The following is a 27,400-nucleotide window of genomic DNA, read 5'->3' on the forward strand; positions in this document are numbered from 1 at the left end:
AACTGCAAGTGCATCCCTTTCAACATGATATTTCTCTTTGGGGTGGCAATGGCTTATTATGTTTAAACAGAGAAAGATCAAAGAAAATCTCGTGCAGAATCTGCTGCATTCACAAGTGCCCCACGATCGATCTCAAAGCAATGAAAACACAGGATTCAACCTACTGTTCAGTGCCGTTCTCTTGTCTCTCTGGAATAAGGAACAAAGTTAGTATCATTTTGACTGCTGAAACTCAAGTAAACATTTAGACATAGCCATTGTGGTTGCTAGCAGAAAGCAGTATTACATTAAGTACATTAGCACAATCAACCAGCTTGAATAGTAATTGCTACTTTCCTAGTTCATCTTCCCAAAAGACAGGCATGTCCTCTATGAAAGTGAACTGATATTTCTCAAACCAACACTTCTGGAAACCAGGGGGAATGATATGTGACTTGTGCAAGAGGACAGCAGAAGCACTTTTTTCCCTGCAGCTCCCAAATCCCCAGGTAGCTGGCACAGAGGAGGTGAGCATGCAACAGTTCTCGAGTACATAACAACTGAGCTAAAAGAGAGAGTGAGGGGAGTGAGGGAACAAGCTGCCAGGCTGTACGCTCTGGGGGGTTTACCCTGGCACAACATCTGAGAACACAGCCTCTCATCTCCTTTAACGAGGACAGGCTTCTCCCCAAAATGAATCATATACCAAATGTATTTTATTCTTATGTGCAAGTGTGGGCAGATGGATGGGGGCAGAGTGTTACGTCAGAGTCATGGAGCCAATTCTATCCCCATGGCACTGGGCACAGAGCTCTCCGTCCACAGAGGGAGTACACTGGATGGCCCTGGGCAAATCCTACAGAAAGCACCACAGATACCCATCTACTCTAGCTTCCAAGTGAATTTGCTTGTATGGTGCCTGCTGGCACTTGTGCATGGGGGGGGCTGGCAAGGAAGTATTCTTCACCTCATATCTTTATCTCCTGACTCCAATTATTCAGTAATTTCCTAAGCAAGAATCACACCTTCCTCTGTTTATCTGGGAATGGTTTTCCATGTCATTGGCTAAATTGGTTGCGACACACTGTTTGCCTTGGTCTACAGCTTCAACACCCTGCTGTGATTTTATATTTCCAAGGCCTGGTGATTTCACAGTTGAAGTGCTGTACAGGTCTCCTAACTCATGCCAGCTCACAGGGAGAGAAAAACCACAGTCTGGATTCAGATCTGGGTTTTCATTTAACAGAGAATTGCACTTGCCTGTGGCCCACTCAGGTAACTCTTTGAAACATTTGGCAAATGGAATTTAATGGAATTATACCCTGTTATCTTAAGTATTTCATGGACAGCAGTGAAACAGCTACTGGCTTTAGCTGCTCTGTCAAAATTACTGTTTCTGAAAATACTGTTTGCTCAGAGGTTTTGCTCCTGTGTACGTCATACTATAACTGGAAAATTTTAGTTATACATAATGTAAATGTGTGTGTATGTATGTATTTATCAGGTATTTCCTAAAAGAAAGCATTGTATTTCTTTGCCTGCATCTAGAACAGAAATAAAATAAATATAGTTATTTTGTTAAACAATATCTCCAAACTTAGTTTTCACTGTCTTTTTCTACCTGATTGACTGATTATGTTAGCACAGCTGTTTGTTAGCTCTTTGTAGCTGCATGAACAAAAAGCTTTACGGCATTATATATTCTCCAAAAATCAGAGACATTTTTGCTGCCTCTGCTTTTCCTACTGATTTTGAAAATGAAGTGTTACTTTCTCACTTTAGGCAAAATACTTTGAAATATGTGAAGCTTTCCTATCAGACTACTGCAACAGCTATAGTTAAGGTAATCTGAAAAGACCCTAGAGATCTTTGAATAATAAAAAACATATTGATCTTTTTCTCCCCTCAGAGAAAGCAAACCAAATACCTGGAGTTTTCTTCTGGCATATTCTGTACAAAGCTACCAGTGAGAAGACAGAGAGGGTAATGACTATCAAGGTGATGACAACTGGCAAGATAACACCTGCAAAAGAGAGAGAATATAATTTTGTCTGCTCAGCCTGGCTTGCATTGTCTCCCTGTACAGGCACTTGCACACACAAAGGCAAGAGGCACCTCCAGCTCCACTTCACCAAACGTTACTGATTTATCTGGAGCAGGGTAACCTGCTGCTCCTGTTATTCCTCCCGCACCCATTGAGCCTCTTTTGTGGATGGAGGATTTCGGCACCTTCCTTCTCCCACCCTTAGTCCTACCCTGACACTCGCACCGCCCCGCGGATCTGGTTTCACCCATTTTTCTGTAGAAGAGTGAGGTTTTAGCACCTGCCCCACTGGGAGCACCATAATCTCAACCAAAACATTCACAATTCACCCCCAGTGTTGATGACCCCCAAAGGTTTTGCAACAGTCATGTTTTGGGAATAAAGTTTTGATACGCAATTTATTTTTTCCTTTTTTTTGAAAACAAGACTCATTTGAAATTCAGCAACTGAAGCGATTATTTCTCTTTTAACGTTGTACACCCAGAAAGACACCAAGGAGTTACATAATTCAGTAACATTCCCCACAGCACTTACAACCAGGGATAGAAAATACAAGATCTCCTTTTTAAATGAGGACATTTCTTTCCTTTTATTATTTCCCACCATCTGCCATTTCCTGACAGGTGTTTCCCAGCCAAGAAGCAAAAAGGAAAGAATTATGTAACGAAGAGAAGCTTTCCCGGGGAAATATATAAGCCCAGCTTCTCCTCATTTATCTTTTTTCTGGCAGCCATCGACCACAGTCAAATTTAGCAGGCGCTCTCTCGCCTGCTGGCCTAAGCCCTGTGTTGGGGAGGCTGTGGCTGCATTCCCACAGCCTTCCACAGCATCAGCCATCATACCCGTTCGATATTTAGAAATAGCATCTTCAATGGCTCTTGATGCAATTAATATTTAATATTCATATAGATGTGTGTGTGCATCTGTGGAACTAAAGGGAGAATGTGGAGACAAGCTTACAGTGGAGAAACATCAAACATATTTTGCTAAACCAGTACTCCGGGTAGGAAATAGCAGATCTGCAGCACCACTCTTGCCCTAGAGGTGCATAATATTAAAAGATTAAGTAACATGCATCATGAAAATATCAAGTGCTTGAAGAGTCTGCAGAAGACTCCCTCCTAGTCCTTCTCTCCCATGACAATACGAACAATATATTAATATAATACATTCAGAACAATATATTCATATAATATGTACTCATAACAATATATGAACAACATTTTAGTATGTTTCTTTGTGTCTTCTCTCACATGGAATGACTGAGTTCACTTTTTTTTTTTTTTTTTTAGTTTTATCACTTTGAATCAGGAATCGGTCCTTGGGAATAATTGTGCTGCTCTCCAATAAGAGTGGTGTCAACTTGTTAAGCTCTGATTCCCTTTGAGTGGAGTTTTATAACAGGCAGTCAAATTGGGTTTGTAATAGGGTCTACGTCTGGTATGGCTAGAAATAAAACTGCCAGTTTCATTTCTGTGCTACTCCAATCACTCATTGAAAGCCAAACTGATTGACTGAAACTCAAAAGCTGGACAATAAAGTAGGAACACTCACTAGAATAGTGGATATCAATCCCTGTCACCTTCTTCTTTCCAGAATCGTTTTCAGGACTGTCAGAAACTAGATTTGCAAAAGAAATATTGCCTTTCAGGTTAACATGTAATGCCAGAAGTCCCCAGACAACTCCACCTGAAAAATTACCCTCCCAAAACAACTTTTATGTTCCCGGTTCTGGAGCCATTTGGTGCTTCACAGCTATAGTTCTCAATGATACATGGATAACTTGGCAAGAGGGGAGGAAAAGTTGATCTAGTGTGGCCTAGAAGAAACACACACTTTGCAGCCTTCCCTAGGATCATCTGTTTGTTCACTTAGGTTATGAGATCCAAACTTTTTCACTTGTAGGAGGTTAAGGTACTGTTCAACTTCAGAAGAGAACTCTTAACAAGCAAATAAACAAGAGAGCGAAAATCAGACCTGCCTCCAAAAGAAGAAACACCAAAATATTTCACTGCTAATTAAAAGAGCTAACAACAGATGAAGAAGTCCAAAGGAGTGCAATATTAGTAGCTAGCAATGTTCTTGAGAGTTGAGTGTTATAAAGGGATGTGTGTGCTCTCTCTGCCACATTTGGGGACAGCAATGACTGTTGGGAGCCTCTGGGGCATTTTTTAGGGCAGGGTTTAAAGGAATGAGGGTACGGTCTGCTGGATCAAGCACTGGCTGGATGGACAGTCCCAGAGAGTGGTGGTCAACGGAGTTAAATCCAGCTGGTGGCCGGTCACAAGTGGTGTTCCTCAGGGCTCGGTGCTGGAACCATTTCTGTTCAACATCTTTATTGATGATCTTGATAAGGACATAGAGTGTATCATCAGTAAGTTCGCAGATGACACCAAGTTAAGCAGGAGTATCGATCACATGAAGATAAGGAGGCTCTACAGAAAGACTTGGATAGATTGGATTGGTGGGCCAACGTCAAAGGGATGAGCTTCAACAAGGCCAAGTGCCAGGTCCTGCACTTGGGCCACAACCACCCCATGCATCGCTACAGGCTTGGGGAGGTGTGGCTGGAGAGCTGTCTGGAAGAGAAGGATCTGGGGTTTCTAACCGACCAGCAGCTGAACATGAGCCGGCAGTGTGCCCAGGTGGCCAAGAAAGCCAACAGCATCCTGGCTTGTATTAGAAATAGCGTGACCAGCAGAAGTAGGGAGGTGATAGTCCCTCTGTACTCTGCACTGGTGGGGCCACACCTTGAGTATTGTGTCCAGTTTTGGGCACCTCAATATGAGAGAGATATCGAGGTGCTGGAGCGAGTGAAGAGGAGGGCAACGAAGCTGGTGAAGGGCCTGGAGAATAAATCCTGTGAGGAGCAATTGAAGGAGCTGGGACTGTTTAGTTTGAGGAGGAGAAGGCTGAGGGGAGACCTCATCACTCTCTACAACTACCTGAAAGGACATTGTAGAGAGGTTGGTGCTGGTCTCTTCTCACAGGTAATTAGTGACAGAACAAGAGGGAATGGCTTTAAACTCCAACAGGGGAGGTTCAGACTGGACATTAGGAAAAAATTTTTCACAGAAAGAGTGGTCAGACAGTGGAATAGGCTGCCCAGGGAGGTGGTGGAGTCACCATCCCTGGATGTGTTTACAGGTGGTTTAGATGAGATGTTGGGGGATATGGTGTAGGGGAGAACCTTGTAGGGTGGGGCTGATGGTTGGACTCGATGATCCCAAGGGTCTTTTCCAACCTGAATGATTCTGTGATTCTGTGAATGCATTTCCACATGAAAGGGCTAATCTGCATTTGAGTCAGGTATCAACAACCCAAAATTTTTATTACCTTGTTTTATACAGTCTGTGGAAAAACAATCACTGAACTTTGAGAGAAAAAAAAAAAAAGAAAAAGCAAGCATCGATGATTCCCTAGTTACATTATAGAGCACACAGGATTTTATTCCGTGTTGGACGAAGGCTTGAGTAAACATGTGTTTACTGTGACTGAAAAAGCTGACCAGCTGGACAAATGTAATGCAAGGCTGAGCATTTCCATTGCTTATTTATATGTCAGAAATGGCTCTCAAACCAAGGTGCCTGGGTAAGGTGGTCTCTCAAGCAGGGGTTCTCATAGTGACTATAGCTCCATATATAAGTAGCAAGAACATGGTAGCAGCCACTGAGGTTTTGTTGCAGGCTCTGATCCACTGCTCAGGTACCCACTCATACCCCACACCAGTAGGGGTGCACAGTTCCTCTTTCAAAGAACAGAAGAGGGCTCAAATTGATGGGTGGAAGCTATGAAATTAAATGAGTCATTAAAACCAATTTCCCAGGGCCATTTTGAGGGCTTGAATACAATTTTGTTCTGCTAAGTCTCCGAATGACATGTCCCTATTTTTACAGAAGCTTTTGTATAGGCAGTACTTGTAATTCTAGTCTGCTGAATTAGAGTAACAAACAAGGTTTGTTTGTCCCAACCATGTAGGACTCCCTCTTCCTTGCTGCACTGATTTTAAACTCAGGCCCACTATTGAGAAATGTTTTGATGATTGTTTTTTCTCCACTATTGCCCGTATTCCCGTTTTCACAACATCCTAGTCTGTTCAGATATGTAGGAGTACATTGTCTCCTGATGCAAGAGGAGCAAAGCAGAGAACTGCCAGGGGCTAGTTTCTCCACAGGTTTGCTGGATATGCAAACATGAGATTTTCCAGGTAACTAGGAGCCACATGGTCCTACGTAAAAATTTATGTGGATTGACTGGTAGTGGAAAGGGAAAGACTTGAGAGAGCTGTGTTTTCATTTTTGTTCTACTGTTGTGTAGCTGTGTGAATTTTGGGCAGATTGTTTAGCTTCTCTGTTTTCTTTCCTTCTTTCACCGCTCCCCCCTCCCCGCCTTTCATTTGTCTGGCCAGAGACTGAAACCTCCTGGGGAAAAATGATCACTTACTATGTGCTTGTGTGGTGCCTAAACAATGCAGCCACAGCTGAGACATTCTGATGCTATAGTTTAGGAAACAATCATTGTCCAAGACCCTTATCTCTGAAAAATCACTATGTTTCTTTAAAGCAGAAGTTCTCTCTCCCATGGTGCCTGTCTGCTGAGGGGTGATAATATAAGGATGGAAAATGTGAGCCATCATCAAGTGACTGAAATAATTCTTATGAATTTGTAATTCCATGTGATAGCTTTAGATTTCCCAGGGAAATACTACTGCCCTTTTCGCTACCTTACCTGATACACTACATGATATACAGGGCAAGCAGGCAATTATCACAGCAATGAGCTATCCTGGATACTGACTGAAAATGTCAACAGAAACAAATTACACTGAAAACCACAAATGTGTATCCCTTCATTTGTGCAGCATCGCCTCAGGAGAAAAACTGAGGATTCGAATCCACTGATTATTTTCCTAGTTCTCTGTTAAATGACCAAGAGGTGAATAATGCAGGAAAGAAAAATCCATAGGTTAGCATTTTAACTACTTGAGACCATCAATAAGAAATACAATAAATAAAAAGTAGCACTACTGAATGAATAAAATGGATTAAGGAATTAAAACCTTTAACACAGTTACCCACTTCATTCAGTAAAGATTCTCACAAGCCAGCCCATCCTGTCTACTTTCTCTGGATCTGGAAAGTCAATCTGGAAGATATTTTCCAGCTATGGAATGATCTGGGATCAGAACAACAATTAATTGGAGTAATACATCCATCATGGTAACAGGGGGGACAAGCTTTTGCTGGCAGCAGCAGCAAGACCTGCAGGGACCAGTACCCAAGAGACTGTTTCCTGATAAGCCCAGAGAAAGGAAAATAGGACAATACATGTTCCCTAGCACAGGAAACTCTTGCCTTACTCTGGGACCTGCTGCTTCTAACCACAGGACGAGGAATGAGAGCCACTGACAAGAAAACACTCCATGGTAAACACTCTATTTATATCAGTTTCCCCTTGCATCACACAACACACCAGGCCTGAAATTTTTGCGCTCCCACCCTGTTTTCTTTTCAGTATCTGCTAGTCCAACACAGCATTCAGCTGAAATCACAGCAAAGTTACTCATTGCTACAGTTGAGCATCACTCCTCTGCTTCTCTGTACTACGCTTCAGGTTCATTCTTCCCCCAGAGCCTCCTTGTTCCCTGAAGTTGCCCTCCTCCCACCCCACACCACCCCTTTTCATCAGTGCATAGAGCACTCTTCCATTGCTCTTACTTGTTGATTCTGTTGGGGATCTCACGTGAAGGCCTGTAATAAACCAGAAGGAACAGGTTTGTTAGTATCTGTTTTAGATATCCAGAGCCTGCACATCATACAAACTAGCAACGTGCTCAGTAACCCCACAAGAAATGCTGCCCCAGGACTGACATGCTGACACTGTTCCCAAGCTCAGAAAGTCTGAGCTGTGAAAGTCTGCAGACATCCCTTGCAGATGGAAGCAGAATCCAAAGCCCAGCCCACACTAGGTTTTTATTCTGCTCAAGAGAAGAAAATCCTGAATTAATTGATACATTCCTAAAAAATTCCTCTTGCCAAAACCAAATAAATGCCTGGGAGTGAATAGCTGGCATTTAACTGACAAATAAGCGTTTTAACAAAAGAAACTCAATGCCTAATTGAGACATGTCTTCAAGTGTCACAAAACTCTTTAAAAATGAATCTTCATTAATTATCTTGGTGCTTTTGGCTAGCAGACTGCTGAGCAGCAGGGGTAAGAAGCACTGGTAATGAGGAAGAAATGGACCTTGCAGAGCACTGTGCACAATGCTTACTGGCCCACTACTGTCAGCTTCCCGCAGCCTCTTCACAAGTTTCTGGTGCAGAACACTAACTTTTTGTTAGCTTTTTGTTAGTATGCTGCTGCTTTTGTGCGTCTAGACTGTAGCAGGCTTGGAAATTAAAGCGGCTGTGAATACTTCACATTTGGAGGCTAGCCACAGACAACCACTGCTCCCACAGTGATTTTTATTATATTGCATTAAATCCCTTCTGCGATCACTCTAAAGTCAAAGAGAGCCAGGCACCTAACTCATCTGTGTCTTTGAGAATATCCACCTGCGTGAACTGGCAGCAAAACATTTATCTGTTTGTACAAGACAGACTGTCTCTTGCCAGGGATGAGTTACTGGCACTTTGCCCTCCTGGTGAGGCCTCTCACACTGGATTACTGTGGAAAAAAGTCCCTCAGGCACTATATATCCTCAGCAGCCACTCATTATTTTGAGGTATAAATCACAGTGTTTGGTCACCTTCCTCTAGGTTGGAGGGTGCCATAAAAGCCCCCCTATTGGGTCTCTTCAGGGTTCACTGCTGCCACAGCATCTGTGGGGAACGTGGTGCATCTGACCCTGTCCCACGAGCTCCCCAGGAGGACGTGAACCACCAGCATGTCCTCCATGTCCCAGCTGTGCCAGGCTGGGAGACCACTGAGGGAGCAGCATGGATGCAGCTGTAACTCCGGGCAGGCATTGAGCTTCTCCCCTGAGTGCCTGGGAGTTGCAATGCTCCTCCTCCAACCGGCGTCCCCAGGGAGCACAAATCCACTCTTACGCCATCCCTGCACTTTCTGTGCTGTGGACTGATGCTTTGCACAAAGACAGCTCCTACCACCAGAGCTGTAACATGAGTGAAGCACATTATTCTACTGCTGTGAATGTACGCTTTGAAAACCAGAATGGCTGGTCTTTTTTCTCCTCGCTACACCCAATTAAAAACATGGATCACTTGAGCCGTTGGGATGCAAATAACCACTTTTGCGAATGATATATGTGACAGAGCTTTAACTGCATTTTAATCACAAACATGCTTGAAAAGCATACCCAGGTTGAAAAGCCAAGTACTTAAAAGTCAGCAGTAAGAGCTCTTCTTGAACATACTAAATATTAGTAATGCTAAGTACTCTATGAAGGTATACAGTTATCTCACCCTGGCTTCCTAGGATCCGGAGAAGACTTTTTTCCTAAGCTTTTAATCATCTCATCAATCCATCTGCAAAAAGCAATGTCACCTTGCTCAGAGAGCATCTCTGTGATGATTCATTAGGCAATGTTTATAGCATGTTTGGGCAACATTAACAACAAGAGCCGAGGAAAAGCTTTTGGGAAGTTAGTAACTCACCTGTCAAAGGAGGTTTGGAACGACACACAGCACAGAACGCAGCAGGACACACATCCAGCATTAAGGAAACATCCAAATATGATATGATTGCTTGTTACCCAAATACTGCCTTTCCTTCAGCCTATAAGGAGTGGGATCCCATGGAAAAAATACCATGTGATCACACAGCAATGGTTGAACAATCTAACTATAAGGCCCTGTGTGTGCATATTCTTGGAGAAAGGCAGAAGACCTTGTCAAGTCTTACAAATAGGTCACTTCTCTATGAAGCTTCAGATCTTGTCTCCCAAGCCTGAGGAGAGTTGAGCCTTCCTAAGAAACTCCTCTCAAGAGTATAGTTATACAGTTTCCCTTAACTTCACTCCTGCAAACAAAGTGAACCATCTTGGCTCAAATTAGAGAAAATAAATACATAGAAAAATCATGTCAAGCCAGAGACTGATATCCAAGTTCACCCCAAAGACTTAATGTTTGTCAAAGCTGTATGCAGGTGACATTAGGCTCTGTGAACAGGAAGGGTCAGGTGACCTGTGGTTCAGTACCTGCAGGCACAACCAAAAGCCACGCTGCTGTCCTGGCCAGACCCTGCCACTTCAATAAACTGAGACAGCAGAAATGATCCCAGGCAGGAAACATGACAGCAGTCCCCTGCCCTTCCTTCAAGGACTGTAGGAGCTCCTGAGCCTGTTATTTTTTAAACACTGCACACATCTACACACAATAAAACTACAAGCATCTTTCCCAAAGATTTTTCACCCAAATTCTGCTAGAGCGTGAAAAATGAAATACAAAAATCTCACGCCCTTCTCTCTCTCCCCCTGTCTCCAGTATGCAAGCAAGGTGCCAGCTCACCCTCTGTTCAGAGATTGCTCAGCCCTGCCACACAAACAAAGCTGTGCTTACTGGAGCAGTTCAGCAGGTGCTTTCAGTTTGCATTTTCTAAATAACCATCCAGTGCCTTTTCTGGTGGTGGGGTCACATGCTGCTGTTTTACAGAAAGAGAAGGACAGAAGGAAAAGCAGCATTTCACTTGCTAACATAGTTACCGTAGATGTTCTAGCTGCCTGTTCAGAGCTTACCACATCCTTTGGGGCTGTGAGTTAGGGGGCAGATGCTCTGCATAAATAATCTGGGAAGATTTCCAGGTTCATCATGAAAAGTGAGGTGTGCAACACTGGCTGTGCTGACTCCTCGTTGTGCAGTAAGAAGGACAAGGATAAAAAATCTGGCACATGGTTTGATTTGAAAATACCTGCCTGAGTAAGTTCAGTCCTGATTAGAAGCTTGACAGATGGAGAAAGAGACCAATAACTAACCTCTCCCCACTCTGTTCTCCAGCGACTGCTACCCAAGCAGCCTGGATATCCTGCAGTTTGCTGCTTCTGTTTTTTGGAGGGCAGCCACATGAAACTGTGTTCACTGGCAAAACAAATGAATAAATTTGGCTGATTACTCAGAGGGGATACCACAATACAAATCAAAGCAAAATTAAGAACTTTAAAAAACCCTCCTTGCCCTGACCATTCTATAGATCTGTAATTGTGTTAAGGAGGCTTTGCTATATTCTCCATCTCCCAAGCACTTTAATTTTTGTGTCTCTCTTTGTGAAGAAGCTGAAGATACGGTGGGTAATTTTTACCTAATATCACTATCCAAAGTTCCTATGCAGTTTGCGTACAGAAACAGTCAAACCCTCCTTGTCTTACTCATAAGATTTTTCTTAGGGAGATGCCTCCTGTGAATCAAGTGAGTAGGATTTATAATTGGAGGAGTGCAATAAAGATATCAATAGATGCAGCAGGTTGATTCATCTGACAGTTTATTATAATAGATCATTTGATCTTACCACCCTGCCGGGTGAACTTAAGCTCATACTGCTTTACGGATTTTTTGTTGTTTAGGTCACAGAATAAAAAGCTACAATACCTGCAGTTTCTCAGATGTGTTTAGACTCTGACTGATCCATTAAATCTCCAATTTTTCATTAATTAAACAAAAGGAGAAAATTAAATATTAGCAAGCAATCCTCTGTGGAGGTGGAGAATGAGTAGGAAGTATATTATATATGACAGCCAAAGTTAAAGAAGTGTATGTGTCAATGGCAGGCATGCAGGCTGCTCTCTTTGCTAAGAACAGTCCCTCTTGCCTTCTCTAGCCTGGGTGAGCACTACGCAAACCCTCCTCTGTGGCTGGTGGTTTCAATCTTCTTTAATACAGCAACACTGTTCTCTGATGTTTCTCCAAGTTCTTTCCTAGGCTCCCCCACTCATTTCAGTTGCTCTCCAGCTCTCTGTGGCACTCCTCCCACACCCTGATCTTTTGATATGGCTGACTGGAAATCTCTCTTCAAAATGTGCCTTTTTCTTTTTCTGCAGCAAGAAAGGAAATTTTCACCCAAATGGCATTTTTTAAAAAATGGAATATGGTCTCAAAACTAAATATAATCTTTGCATTGAGGTTAGCCAGCTGAATTATTTGGTTAAGCATACCAAATAGAAACATTCTGTTTTGGATTCATTTCACATTAATTTGTCTTCCCCTGAGCTCCCACGCAGAAGCTGTGGCTTGTGTGACTTCAGCTTGCAAGCTCTGCTATCCCCTATGGGCTGCAGCGCCAGCCCCATTGCACGTACCAGCCTCTGCTCTGGTGAACAAAAGGTATCCAGCCCGTACATAAGCCCCTGAATGTGAAATTTCAAAGAACTAGAAAGAAATAATCTAATGGCAGTGAGAGAGTCAGCATTTCTTCTAGTCTCAGTACAGAATGAAACAACTGGCTTCACACTTGTATTGTTTTAAAAGTTATTAGGATGCAGCATATGGCTTTCCTTGGCCCTGAGCGCTTGCACATAGGAGAAGAAATCTCTTTAGATGGAACAAAAACATTTTTTCCTGAAGTCTTTAACATATACAGAGAATAAGGGAGCAAGTGTGGTCTAAAGGTGCACCCATTTGGGATAAGCTACCTAACTCATCAGGGTGAGTAATGGGATTTCTTGCATATTTAAGCTCAAGAAAGAAGCGAGGAGCTGGTGCTGTGAGGAGACAGGAAAGGTGCAAGCATAGAAATCCCGGTGCTGGAGGAAGTGATTTTGAAATGGCAGTTTTATGGGAACTCAGAGTACTGGCTATGCCAAGCACCTAGACTGACTCCCCCTGGATAGATGGGCCTTTCTTTCTCAGCCAGGCAATTATAGTCCTGGAATCATGGGTAGTCCCCAAGCTCAAGAAGATTTATTGGTTTTACAGCACACTGAGCTGAGTAAGATGATGAGTTTCACAAACAGACCAAGAAACATTGTAAAACTTTCTGGGCAAGTTTTAAATGTAAAATCTAATTGTACAAACAATGTAATAGGGAAGTCAAGACATGTGATCCATAGCCAGATACATATTACAATTTCATTTTAACCTGGAGAATTTACCTGTGTGAGAGAACCTTTAATTAAAAACATTGTCATTTACTGCTTTATTGCAGTGTACCAATGGTAAGGTTTTCATACCACGCATGTGTCTGCCAAAAGACACAAAACCCAACAGGATAATCAAGTAACTACAGCCCACAATATATGCATTATGGGGCATAGGTTTATTGAAATAATTGCAAAGAAACCTCTCTAAATCAGTGGCCTTGGATTAAAAATGAAAAAATCCCAACTTCCTTAAAATGTTTATTATTATATCTTTTTGCATGCTTCTAAGTATTTCAGTGCACACTGAACATATACTACTTCACTTTTATATCCAATCCTATCCACTACGAGCAAAAAAATCACAGTACGTGTGCATGCTTATCTCCCACAAACACTATCCAGAGGTGGTAAAGAGTCTTGTATCCCTTGAGGGATGTTAAACATTAATAATAATTGGGATATGCAAACAAAGTCAGTGTCCTTATTGGATTTACACACATGTAGCTGAAAGTAAATACTGAATGAAGGCTCAAGAGACCTTAAAGAAAACCTGAATAAGTAGTTCTTCAAAACCGAGGAAAGTTAAGCCAGCTAGAAGCATAATAAATGATCACTCATATGACCTGGCATCTACATTTCCCACAGTGTTCCTTAGTGGATAAATACACCAAAACATACCCAGAAAAACGAGAAAACTAGACTGGAGCTGGGAAGAATTAATATCTTTTTGACCTTGCATGTGACCATGTTGTACTTTGAACAATGTCATTTAATTGGTAATATGCATTAACTTGCCCTCCAGATTTATTAACAATTGTAAAAATTATAGCTGTTTTCTCCTTTGTCTCCTTTGCTTTGCAGCCAGAGAATTTATCTTGATGACCTCCTCTGGCAGTCAAAGCTACACAATGACCACATACAGCATATATAAAGATTGCTATTATCTTTTGTAATTTATATCCTCCTGTAATGACATTGACTATCCCAACTGAACGTTTTGAAGTTCATCCATCACTCATCATAACTTCATAGCTAGATGACATGGACACAGCACACCCTGCATGAATAAGGAGGTGGCCCTCATTCCAGGACAATGCAGAACAAATGAAGAGATTCAAAATTATTTGCATCTTTTTAACTGTTCATATAGGAAAATATAGCATATGTTTTCAAGACTTACCTGAGGTTCCAGAATCAGAAGTGGTTTTTTGTAGAAAGATTGTAGAAGACGACGACCATCCCTTAGTAGATGAAACATCCAAACTCTCATTTTGCGCCAATTGTGTTCCACTTGTTTGTGTAGCTGGAAATGAGACAGATGTTCAGGTAAGATACACCTGTATAAGCATTGTCTTAGATCCCGGATCATCCCTCAGACAAAACTCCCACCATCATAGCAAAGACTTAAGGTCAGAAAGCACTACAGGTTCTGGTAACTGCTTATCAAGCCATGAACCATCCCTATGGAGTTGTTACTACTGGCATAGTTGAGGCATCTTTAAAGCTCGTCCTAGCATCAGAAACAGCCTCACATCTGTGCCAGAAGACAGCCTAGAGCTCTGACTTGGGAGCCCAGAATAACTAGACAGTCTTGCACCAAGAGCAACATGAGCAGAAGAGAGAAGCTTGCTTACTGCCCTCTATCTTTAACCTTCATTTAATTAAAAAAAAAAAAAAAAAAAGCAAGCTTCAGTCACAACTGTCACATAATGAGATACTGTAAAAAGTTTTAGGGGTTGTAATTAAGCGCAGAGTTAATTATTTCATTCTGTGCTGTTAAGGCCTAGGAAATAATATATCCCTGAAAATTAATGTATGAAAAATTAAAGCATCTTATTTCTGCTCTCACAGTCAAGAGAGGATCAAGGCCATCTGTGTCACAAGATTTGCAGCCTAAGGTGCGTTCAAGATGGTGGTGCAGAGCACCACCTGAGCCGGTGGAACTGAAGGTCACCGAATGACAAGAAAGAATTTAAGCTGTTCCAGCACAGCTGATAATTCCTAGGTCTATGCTCAAACCTCAGCATAACAACAGCCAAGACAGTGCCTACTGAATAAAACATAGGGGTGCCCAAGAGTAACCTTATACTTCCTTTCTGATATAAATCAGAGATGCGACTGAGCTGTAAACTGTTTTCAGTGCCTCTTCATATGAATTTCAAACACTGGAACTAAAACAAGTTTAAGACACACTTTAGTCAAATGAGTGCAACATCATGCATAGGCAACACGAGAATCCTGAGGAATGCTTCATCACATGCTTTATTCAGAAACTCTGATTACCAGTTTGGTCCCTCAAAGAACCCTTTCTTCAGGAAAAAAACCCAACACCTATTCACCAAAGAATAGGGATTCTACCACCACACACCTTTATCTTGGCCCTTCCCTTCCCCTCTTGTTTATTAACTGTGATACCTTGGAGAGGTAAGCTTCAAAAATCGATCACCTAAGAAAGAGTGAGCTGAAGCCCCTGGAGTCAGGGGTTCATACAACTTTGGGAACTGAGAGGAGCTGGACGGCCAGGAATGGTATCTTTGAATGTCAAGGCATGGCAGGAAATCGTAGGGAGAATTATGCAAAACAAGTTTAAACACCTAAAACTTTCACAGGGATTCTAGTGATGAGAAGCATAATTTCACTGTCAGCTCCCCCTAGAAACCTCAGCATTGTACTCCTTCAAGACACAAGCCTAATCTGCAGTAGAGATGAGTGTAAAAAGCCCCTCTGGCTCATTTTTTACTATAATATAATACAAGGATCTGAGAACTTAAATAATTCCTGCATTGTCATCATAGAAGCCTTGAATGAATGTTTAAGAGCAAGATTTTCCACTTTTGGTTCTTCTGGCTCAATTTTTAAATGTGGAATTTTAATCTAGGATCAATTATAAAAAAAGCAAAAAACCCTCAAAGAACCTCCCTCTCCCTTTAAGACGCATGGGCTTGTAACAGTAACAGCAACCATCTTGTGGTTCCCTTATCATAAGTTAGTAAAAGCTTGCATGGGAGAATGAAAAGTAAGGCAGAATAACAGTAAGCCTTCAAGTGCAGAGACATTTGAACACAAACACACATTGTGAATGCTGCAAAACAATCAGGTGTGTGTGAGAGATGGGGAAGGAGGCAGCCAGTTGCCTTGTAACCCCACGGAGAGCTGTTTTCCCATGGGGATCACACGCTCCAGGCATCCTATCAGTCCTGGCAGCAGCCCAGCCCCAGGCGCTCCTCTTGTGTTTAGGAGCTGCAAGAACAGATTGTTCTTGGGAACATGGGCTGTGCGCTGGATATGCCTCCGTGGGGGATCAGGAGGGGAGGGATGATAGCGTTTCCATTTAATTTTTCTTTTAATATCAGGCTGGGTGAGATTATTCCTGCGACTTGGGTGGCACCAGGTATGACTCACACCTTTACCTAGGGCTTGGAGTGAAGCTTGTTGCATTTATTCCAGCAGACTGCAGAACAGGCTCCCTGCTCCCAGTGTCAAGGGGTGAAGTAAACATGCTACAGTGCAAAAGTCTCTGTGCCAGTTTTCACCACTTCCAAGACGAAAAACGCGACCTGACAGGGAAGGTTCCCCTAATTTCAGTGCTGTAAGATTAAATCCTGGCATACCAATTCTCTGCTGACTTGTGGCTTTGAAGTGGCTTGTAAGCAGCATCCAAGCTTTTCGCCTAATACACAGCATAGGCTCTACCATCAACACATTTAGCAGATCGAATCGCTTCTGTGCCAAAAGCCTATGGGAACAGAAACATCCATATCCAGTCACTGCTCGCGTACGCGATGGCAGCACTGACAGCACAGTACGCCTGCTAGAAATCTGCCTTTTTGGTAAATCCCATAACTCATATCTATGCAAGGTTTAATTTGATCTCAACAGGAGGAGACAGTGCAAGTCCTCACTGCAGTGCCCGTGCTCTGCGCGGGAACAGGCGGGGGACTGCGCGGGCACATGGTGACTCAGTTCTGCCGTCCCTACTGACACATCGCTGCAGTAATTCATCACGCTCCAGCTCAGCCAGCTGCAGCAAAGATTTCTGCTTGCCTGGCAGGGGGAGGCCTGGGCTCGCAGAAAAGCAGCACAGCAGAGAAGGGCGGCTGCGGCTGCTGCTGCTGCTGCAAAAGCACTCACATCATCGGTTAATGGGTTTGTTGTCAACAGCTGGTTATGAATAAAAATGGTAAAGCAGTAAAGATTGTACAATAGCTGTCCAAATGGGGATGATTGCTGCAGCAGCAGAACTCCCTGGTGGTGATGAAGCTCTCCCTGCTGAGATTTTGATAAGATAAATGACTATGTGTTAACACGTATTTGTCAAAGGGATAATCAACAACAGGGAACCTGAAGCTGCTTTGCAAAGCTGCTGTCTGAGCCTCAGGTATTTCTTTACTCTTTGTGCTCTGAAAACCCTTCATTTTCTTTAACCAGCTGAAATTTGACACATATCCTCACTTGATTTTAGCATGATTTTCTACTTAACCTATGTATAATCCACATATATTTTGGAATTTCCCAACAGTACTTTAAATTTTCTTTTCAGCAGGCTGTTACCTAACTAGCTTTGACATCATAAGATGCTTCAAGTAAGCAGCAAATACTCTGCATATACTCTATGCACTGCAAAGAATATAGACATTTGTACGTGTGTTGAAACCTTCTTGACCAGTCAATGAATCAAGGAAAGACCTTCACAAGGCAGAATGAACTGCACCCAAACCATGTTAAAATGCCAGCATGAGGGCTTTGTCAGTTGGAAGACGAAACCTTCTCCCTTAAGCTCATATCTTTAGCATAAACACACATATAGGCCTCGCCCCTGTAATTAATAGTCTGAGAAACCGTTTGCATTAATGAATGCATTCATGAAAGCTTTGAAAAATCCCAGTGTAGCAAAACCAATGCAACTTCACTCCCATTCAGAGGAATGGAAATTGGCTAGGGAGGTAACCAAGCAGATCTCAGTTTTAATGTTTACACCCATAACTGATTGCATCTGCTGTCTGCCAACTTTACATTTTCTAGTAAGCAAAAAACCCCAAGTATTTAAAAATATATGTTTTAAAACATCTCTCTGCCTAACATATCTCAACAGTCAACTATACTCAGTGTTTACCTATAGCATGCAGTAACGACCTGAGGACAATTGAGCAATACATGTTACTATAACCCTCTTCTGGTAGTTTTACCAAAGTAAAGCTTCCTTCTTAATTACCAGCAGTTTGATAAAAAAAGTTAATCTTCTCCACTCTTTCCTTTTCTCACTTTTTAATATTTAGTATTTCATTGCACCATGATGTATCATCATCCAGGAGAGCAGCATGAGATAAATCAGAAACACAACAGCCAAAATCCACTCTTACTTGTAATTTAATACCTTGAGCACTGACCTTGCATAAGATGCTTGCTCCATATCCAAGGGAGGAAGAACACAATATTTTGTTGCATTTATTTCGTATTCCCTTTCATAACTCCAGGTGTTCTAGGATATGAAATCCTGATTGCAGATGCAACTTGCTGTAGTTTGGCACCATATAAATTCTTGTTTTTGGGACTGGACTGCACAAGTGAGGTCACTCTGACTAAATGTGAACTATTGGATTTGACCCCTTATATTAATAAATAAGAAAGTTAAGGAGACAAGTCTAATTGCTGTTGTCCAATATAATAAACAGGGCAGGAGGGCAAAGAGGGAGAGATAGTACTTATGGCCTGCAGAGGAAAAGAATACTGAAGACTTTAAAAAAAAAAAAAAAAAAAAAAGACAAAGCCGTTTGCATGATTTCACAGCGTATAGAGCACTGGGGACTCTTCCTGAATGTATAATAAAAGGTGACAGCAGCCACAGAAATTGCAGTGGAGACAGGAAGCCCTGTCAAATCTCTGCTGTGTGAATGCAATCATTTGCTGAAGCTTTTAGCAGGAATTGAAGCAGAGAAAGTGATGGCCTCTATTACAAAATAACAGAGGTGCCTGCTTTGTATTAAAAATCAGGTGTAGTAAAGGTAAATTTTGAAGTGTCATAAAGGTACCACCAATTTCTGCCTCAGTCCCATATGGCCAGTCCAAAAAGGGGGAGCAGTGAGTGCTAGTGAAAAAGAGAGAGTAGACAACTTTCATCTCCTGTCCATTTTGAGAGCTGCAGTCTTGCTACACCTGAGCTCACTTCAGGGATCGCAACTCCCCCAGCCCTGCGCTGCTGCTGGGGATGCTGGCAGGGGCTCGGAGGATGCAGTGAAGCCAACGGCACCTCGCTGTGCCAACATGTGGAATGGAAATGGAGAGATGGCTGTAGCCAGCAGCCAGACGGTGGTCGAGGGATCTGTGGGTTTTCTGCAAGGGCTGGTAGCACATCTGCACAGCCCCTGTGCCATGCCCTGTCCCAAAGGCTCTACCTTGTGTCCTGTCCCACTCCTTTGTGCTGAAGCCAAGGTTAGGACTTTCTTGAAAGGTAGACCAGAACTTAGTCTTAAAAAACACTAAATTGGTTTTCACATACACAGTTTTTCCAAACACTACTTAGTGTTGAAAGAAAATACAATCTTTTAATCAGGGCAGTTCCCAATGTCTTCTTTAATACTCCTTTTTACAAAGGGGAGTGAGAGGCAGGTAAGCCCTGTTTTTAGGTTCATTTATGAAGCATTTTTATCACAAGTTTTTTGGGGTTTTTAGATTAAATAATAAGTTTTTAAAGGAACTAGGGACTGAACTCTAGCTGGTGGGAAGAGAACACAAGAGGAATAGAAAGGAAATGCATTAGTGGAAACTTCACACCCAGGCCTGTTGTACCTCCAGCACCACCGTACCCCCAGCACCTGTTTTTCGGGGCATCAGTTCAGAGCGGTGGCTGGAGCTAAGCTGCACTGGCAGGCATGCCTTTCCTTGTTAGCTTTCCTTCCCCTGCCGGGAGCTCTACCTGTCACCAAGGTTTAGTTCCAGGTGGCTGTGTTGCTCTGGTACTCACAAGCCAGGAACCTCAGCCGAACCAAAAGGACTACAAATTGCATTCGTAACGCAATGTGCCCACAGGGTCACAAATGCAAGCTTAAAAAGATTCTTTGTGGCCTTCGGTATCACTTCAGCAGCTCATGCATCAGCCAGACTGTATTCTGTGACTCACCGATACTGGCATTTAAAAGCCAAGCCAAAAATCAGAAGAGTTCAGGCTGACAATCAAACTACTCCCTACACCAAGCACAGCAGGAAAGCTGCATCAGCAGAAGATGTAACCACTACGGGGTTGGTGATTGCTCTCCAGGCAGCTTAGCAGGCTCAGGTCCATGAGCTGTGGCTTTAAAGGAGAACTTGCACAAAGAAAGCATGCAGTCTGTTTCATAGGAGTCCCTTTTCAGGCAAGAAAACCAAGTGAAGAGAATTCAAGTTCTAATCGTTTGTGACAGTTCAGTATGCTCTAAATATCAATTCCGAAAACGTTGGTGTACCACTGACTGCTGAGTTAAATATCTAGAGTATTTATTTTTAATTTTTGAGTCAATTAAATATAAAAAAAAAAATATTTCAAAGCTCTGGTTCATCAAAAGACATTTACAGTCTTTTGTAAGCAAATATTTACAGTGCAGTTCATAGACAAAAAAGGGAGACTGAATTTCATCTTAAGTTTACTGAGCTCCTTTTGGATGTTGTTATACTTGTTTAAATTAATCAAACTACTTGCTGGGTACATGGGATTTTTTTAAAATTTATTTTATTTTTCTAGAATCCAGTCTGATGCACTTGGCCAACACACATGTTATTCTGAAGATTCATGGGCAACAAAAGTATTTCCTAAGATTGATGCAGGGTAATTAGTTCCACCTCTCTGCTTTCACTACTGTGACTCATAGTAATATAGAACACAATTAACTGTAGCATTGTAACACATATAAAAATTTAAAAAAAGGGAGGCTGTTCTGACACCACTCTGATCACATAGAATCATTTATTGTTGATGAAATACTTATAAAAAAACCCCCACACCACAGAAGAAAATAAAAAAAATCAAAAACTTCCAAATACATCTCTCCCAATTACAGGGAGATTAAAATCCCGTGTAATGGCTTCAGATCACCTCCACTACAAATTAAAGGTATAATATTCTTTGTGTAAGATTCTAGGGCAAGATTCATTAAGATATGTAATATGGTAGGCTGAATAGCTCTGCTTCCCCAAACCTCCAAATCCATAACCCAAACTAATCTTTTTAACCTCCTTTTATTGCTCCACACTATTTTACAGCATACAATGAATCAGAAATGTCTCAGTGAAATTATCACTTACTGTTTGTTGTGCTGTCACTTTGATCTGCCGATGTAGTGGTCACTTTTACTGGTGGTTGTGTTGCTGTATCTTGTGTTATTTGTTGTGTAGCATTAGGTGAAGGAGGCGTGGAGTCTAATAAGGAACAAAATGAAAATGTTTTCCTTAAATTTGTATACACACACCACACACACATATTGCCGTGCTTTCAGCCTAGTTTTACATTACCAAAAGAATATTTCATTTAAATTGAAGATCAACAGGGACAGGACTCCCTTCGCTGTGGAGGAAGCCACTCTCTGTCCCATCAGTGGTCATCCCACTGAACACAACCCTGTGATAACGCAGTTACAAGGCCTGGCTTGGATGTGTCTTGAGCCTGATCAGGAGGAAGATGCTGAGCACACCTGCAAGGTTTCACCAACGAGTTCACTATCTGTAAAGCAAATTCCCAAACCAAGAGGCACTGCTGCTTAATTTCCTGAACAACCACTGGAACAGCATCAACAATTAGCTCAAAGAAATTTTCACTTACTGCTTGTGATGGATTCATTTGTAGCTCTGACTGCAGTTGTTGCCAGCACCGACGCTTGCAATGTTGTTGCTTGTGAAGTTGATCCATTCACAGCTTCCGTTACTGCAAGAAAGGCATTCACATCTTTATTGATTTATTTTATCATGCATAAATAGACATCACGTACATCTATCTGCCTTCTCTCACAAAGGCAGTGAAATTCTGTTTAATGTCTGACCCTTACAGCGCTTTCTTACCCACACATTTTTAAAGAAGATTCAAAGTGCATATGGTTAGTATCAGAGGGAAGGTTTGGCCTGTGGACAAGCCCCAGTTGAGTCTTCTTCTCTGGCTAGCTTTCCCAGACCCTCTTCCTCTGCACCCATATTTCTGAAGGGAAAAAACCCACCTGACAGGCCTTCCTCTGAGGTGTGCAGCAGAGCTTGGGACACTGTGGATGAGATGAATAGCTTTCTCTAGTAAGTGATATTCCCCTGGGTGAATTTGGTGCCCTTTTTAAGGTGACTTCTGGTAATTCTCTCCTCCAGAGGGGTGAGATTTGACAGCTGAGGGGAGGGGAAAGGGCTCCCTCAGGCAGCAGGGATCACCTTCAGCTGCTGCTGGTACAGAAAGAGGGGAGCACAGATGCCCAAACATCACTAAGGCAATAGCAATGTTTAAATCAGCGTGTGCATAGATGGCATACTGCAGGTCCTATGTGCTCCTGGCACACGATCAAGGGAACAGACTGGCCAAATTGGTGCCCAGGACTCTGGGCTAAAAAAACCATAACTAATCATTTTAAGAGCCCAGCTTTCACTTCTGTAATCTAATACAAACAGAAAGTGCTACTGTCAGCTACAGAGGCTCATTTAAATCCCTGACAACAATCTGTGTCCTACTACCTCTTCTAGCACTTTTCATGGATGGGATACATGAAAAAGTAGGAACAAATCATGATGTGACAGGTCATTTTCTCTCATATGACTTGAGTACTTCTAAATGCAATGTTCACACCGTAACTTTTAAAATATAGCTTATACTCTCTTCTTCCACCCTCAGTTTGCTGGTGCTTCACCTAGAATAGCAGTGCCTCAAAGAATGGACCTCCTTGGGAGCTTGCTCCACACCCACAAACTGCTTTAATCTCATAGTGGACTTCTGATGCTTTTTTATAGGCGTAAATAACAATACTGCTTTCCCTTCTGTGTGACAAAAAGCTTCAAGAGAAATTTCAGTGAAACATTTGAAGAGATTCCCTGTGAGGTGTTGGGTCTTTACGAAATGTCTTTGAAGCAGACATTAACATCAGTATTTTTGAAACACAAAAGAACTGCAACACAATTTGAAAAGGACTAATTCTTCTGCTGTAATAAACATAACATCTGCATACTTCACCTGGCTGCATCTTATTCACCTCCATTACTAGCATTTCAAGTGTATACTTCATAATCATCTCAGTGTTTTCAGCTCCAGACTCATTAGTATTGCTAATTATCAAAAAATAGAATCCTGTGTCCAAGTTTTCTTCTCTCACATGCATCACTTATTACATGCATCATTTATTACATGCAGCAGTCTTCAATATTCAAACTACTAAAGGAGTTGATATTTAGCTCCCATGAATGAAGTACGGTCAATATTGATTTTTTATAACTACAAAGCTACACAATAAAGAGAATTGAATGTGTCAGTTGAAGTTGTAAACCACAATCACAGACTTTTACCATCTGAAGCAGAGAGAAAGAGAGAATGCATCTTTTGAAACTGAGAACACTGGTGCCACCCCCTTACCCCCAAAGTGAATCTCAACATCAGTAGCTTCAAGAATTTATCTGTAGCATTTTTGCAAGTGACAGCTTTGTGCACATGTATTCTCTCCTTTTAACTGAGGTCCAACATTGGCATATATTACTATGAAAGTCCATGTCCCCTTCTGTCTCTCTACACCCATCAAATCACCGACTTCCTGCTGCCATATCCCTTAACTGATGCTGCTTCCCAAATTATTCTCAATCTGACCTCTTGAACTATGAGTATTAGCTAATTTGTTAATATCTGATCACACTTGAACCACTCCTTGAGAGCATAGGAACTCACAGAATTTCAGCCTTTTTCACCTGAAACAAAAATTTCAGCCTGCTCAAATTAACCCTCTCCTTACTAAGATCCCTCAATCCTTTCTTCCCAAGAGTTTTGTCAGAGGCCCAGGGAAATACATTGATCTACAGTCACCTTACATGAAATAATTCACCTAATTCCTCCCAGAAGTTGGAAAAGTTGAAAGCTAAAAAGGCAATGGGAGCTTCAGACTACCTGATAACAGTGAATTTGAACACTTACCCGACTTTGACGTTGATGCAAAAACATTTTCACTGACAGTAGTGGTTAGAATACCATTTTCTGAAATAAACACAGAAAGAATTATATTACTTCAGCCACCTTCCAGAACTATTTAGTGCTGTATATGCATATAAGGCAGAGAGCAGCAAGAACCTTTCTGGAAAACCAACCTCAGAAGCCTATTACAAGAAGCAACCAAATCATATAACCCTGCTAGCAATCTTTTCAAGCTGTATCCTAAATCTCTTAGCTTTGCCTGCACTGCTGTAATGAGGATCATCTGCTATGGCCTTCGCCCTTGGACTGTGGGTTGTTTTCTGACAGATACTAAAATCTCTAATACTAGTTTGGAAAAAAAAAATGGAGTGGTTAAAGGTGTTTTGCTAGCTCCTCCTCTCCTTGAGCACAACCACAGCTGCTCTGGGTCTTCAGGGTGAAGGATTAACTAAAATCACTGGCTGCAGGAGTAAGCACCCCTTCTGCCTTGGAGGAACAAAATTGAACTAGCTCCTTGACTAGTACAAGCACTTCAGGAGGGGTTTTCAGCATCACCCAGACCCCTGCATTTGAGGGGAAGAGGAGAATTCACAGAGCATGGCTCAGGAAACACCAGGTCAAGTAATGACTGACTTTCCCCATTGCTCTCAAGGCAGTGTTCCAACTGTTGGGAGTTTACTGCAGTAAATGATGCCAGCCTTAAAAATCCTAGGTCAAGCTAGTAGGTGAATGTCTCCAATATTGCAAAACAAACCCCACAAAAAAAATCAAAAAACCCCCCACCAAACCAAAAGCAAAGTAATTTCTATATCTTCTGGGTGTGCTGAAAAGTTGTAACAGCATAACTCAACTAGAGTTTTGGCTTCAAATAAGGTTTTCGGTCTTTCTGGGGTGTTCATATCTTTCTAGTAAAAGAAGCTGGAGGGGTGATGAAGGGAGTGCAAAAACTACGCTGAATCAGAAACAGTGGCATTTCTCAACCATTTTACACTGCTGTGAGACAAGGATGGGTACATTTGGGGAGGAAAAGATCAGCTCTGTGACTGAATGGGAGAGCAACATGGCACAGACTAATCCCCCAGTGCTTTCAGGTTTGGAGCGTGACATCCTGTCATGCTGCATTATCATGCTGTAATACAGACATCACAAAACTGAGTCAGGACAGCATGTCACTATTCTTGTGTGACTCCATTCATGGTAATATCTGCTGGCATTCTCTCTTTTTTTGGCTACAGGGCAGAACAGTCAGCTTTGTTCTCTTTGCTCAGCGTGCTGTGCTCTGATTAACATTTCACGAGTACCACCCGAGGCCTGCCAGAGTCACAGATCTAACCTGGAAAAAAACCCCAACATAATACAATTGCAGGAGCTCTGTGGGCACATATTAAGGTCTAGTCAGATGAGCCCTTACAACTCCTCTTCAAGCAGTGTAAGGTGTTATCAGCCCTCTTGGCACCTGTGCATTTCTAATGCATCTCAACTGGGATGTTGCCCCTTCCCAGTGAACCCCACTTTCTTGGATATCTTTTCTACATATGCTGATGCCTTCATAATGCTTCATCACAGCATGTGCTGGATCAGTTTGATATGGGCATATCCCATATCAAATTAAATCAGTTCCCCATGGGCCTGCTACTGCCCCAGTCCTACTCCCCAGGACATGTGAATATAGTCGGGCTAGGCACAGCCCCTTGCACCCTGCATTTAAAATACCAGTTTTCCTGCCATTTAGTTACCCAGTCAGAATAACTCTTCACAATCCACACTTGAAATACTTTGAAAAGAAATTTTATCCAAATAGACCAAAAAGCACTCTTGTTTCCCTAAACAACAAACATTTTTCCATCTCTTCATTTTCAGTACGAGCTGCTGACAAAGCTCCTGTAATTCCCCACGCCACAAGGCCACAGCACTAAAACAGAATGTTTTTTCAACAGTGCCTACATTTCATATGGTTTGTTGTAACATCTCTCAGTAACTACCATGTCTATAACACCAGCTAAACGCACTAGCTGGCCAATTAGCTCATTACGTAACTCGACTTTGTGGAAAGCCCATTGCAATACTTAGAATATAAAGCCTTTAAAGACGTTCCATTTAATAACCATATTGATAGGCCAAGATTTCCTCAAAACTAAAAAAAATTGAGAATTTAAGTCACAGTTTTGTTATGTTCACAATTTGCTGATTTTATCACAGGCTAGAGATAAACTAAGGTAAATTTGATTAGTGGAGTAGAATAAAGTAGAGTTTTATAAATTAATTGTTTTCTTAAAATGGTGGATAATTAAGTATACTTTAAAATCAAGTTGAAAGCAACACACAAAAGTGCTTCAAACTCACCAGGATTTGGGGGGGAACTGGTTGATTTTAAAAAGTGGTAGAACTGGTGGCTTATTATGCTCTTATTTGCAATGTTAAGTTGTGACTAAGGAGAATCCTATGGGGGATAAAAGCAAGAAATCAAAAATGACTGAGAAAAGAGCTTTGGCCCATTAGAGACTGTTGCTAGACAAAGAGAGAGACAGAAAGATTCATTTTTCTGCTCATGTCAGGTTGGCTGCAGCCTCAGATGATGAACAAGCAAGTAGTTACAATTGCGTGGTTTTCAGCAGATTTAGATGCAGTGATCCCTTTGATACAAAAGCACCTCAATGTACTCTGCTGTGGGAGTAGCCAAAATCTACCCAGCAATTGCTCCCCCACACAAACCTCTCTCATATGCCATGCTTGCTAGCAATAAACTCAGCCAAAACAGCATAGGTGACCTGTGATGTAGCACCCTTGTGTCTGGAGAACATGCATGGAGCTAAAAGGTGCTCAGATGTGACACTGGGCTGAATAAAGGGATGGTGGTGGTAAAATCCAAAAAGAAAAAAAAAATGTCTAAAAGCAGATAAGATGAGAAGAAATCAGAACTGGGAGAAAGATTACAGAACAGGAAGAAGACGAGAGGGGAAGGGCAGGAAGGCCCAGAGACAGTAAGACAATAAGGGTGGCAGGGAAAAACAAGAACGAATTAAGAAGAGCTTGAAAAACTTTTGACCCATGGCCACAAGGCCAAAATGAAAAAAAACAGTAACTGTTGGGTTGTTTGTCTTTTTTTTTTTTTTCTTTCAGGTTCACAGAATTTCCCTTTATTGTCTTTTATGGCTTGGATTTAAATGGTACATTTGTTCTAAAATTAAAGCAACAGTACAATCATTTGTATCTGGTCTTCAGACATGATTTAAAAATG

At 41.9% G+C, this 27,400-nt stretch overlaps 1 protein-coding gene across 2 annotated transcripts in view; it reads right to left on the bottom strand.

Moving 5' to 3' along the window:
- The window catches only part of EMCN (endomucin), a 56,940-nt gene that overhangs the window by 15,193 nt on the left and 14,347 nt on the right, over positions 1-27,400 (bottom strand). For both annotated transcript variants that reach the window (XM_074866823.1, XM_074866822.1), the window contains exons 2-9: positions 24,166-24,225; positions 21,844-21,945; positions 21,330-21,443; positions 14,236-14,358; positions 7,741-7,773; positions 3,578-3,643; positions 1,907-2,002; positions 165-189 (exon numbers count right to left, since the gene is read on the bottom strand). In XM_074866823.1, coding sequence (XP_074722924.1) covers positions 165-189; positions 1,907-2,002; positions 3,578-3,643; positions 7,741-7,773; positions 14,236-14,358; positions 21,330-21,443; positions 21,844-21,945; positions 24,166-24,225 — 619 coding nt within the window. The remainder of the gene's footprint in view (positions 1-164; positions 190-1,906; positions 2,003-3,577; positions 3,644-7,740; positions 7,774-14,235; positions 14,359-21,329; positions 21,444-21,843; positions 21,946-24,165; positions 24,226-27,400) is intronic.

The sequence above is a fragment of the Strix uralensis genome, chromosome 4, assembly GCF_047716275.1.
Source record: "Strix uralensis isolate ZFMK-TIS-50842 chromosome 4, bStrUra1, whole genome shotgun sequence".
NCBI classification, from domain to species: Eukaryota; Metazoa; Chordata; class Aves; order Strigiformes; family Strigidae; genus Strix; species Strix uralensis.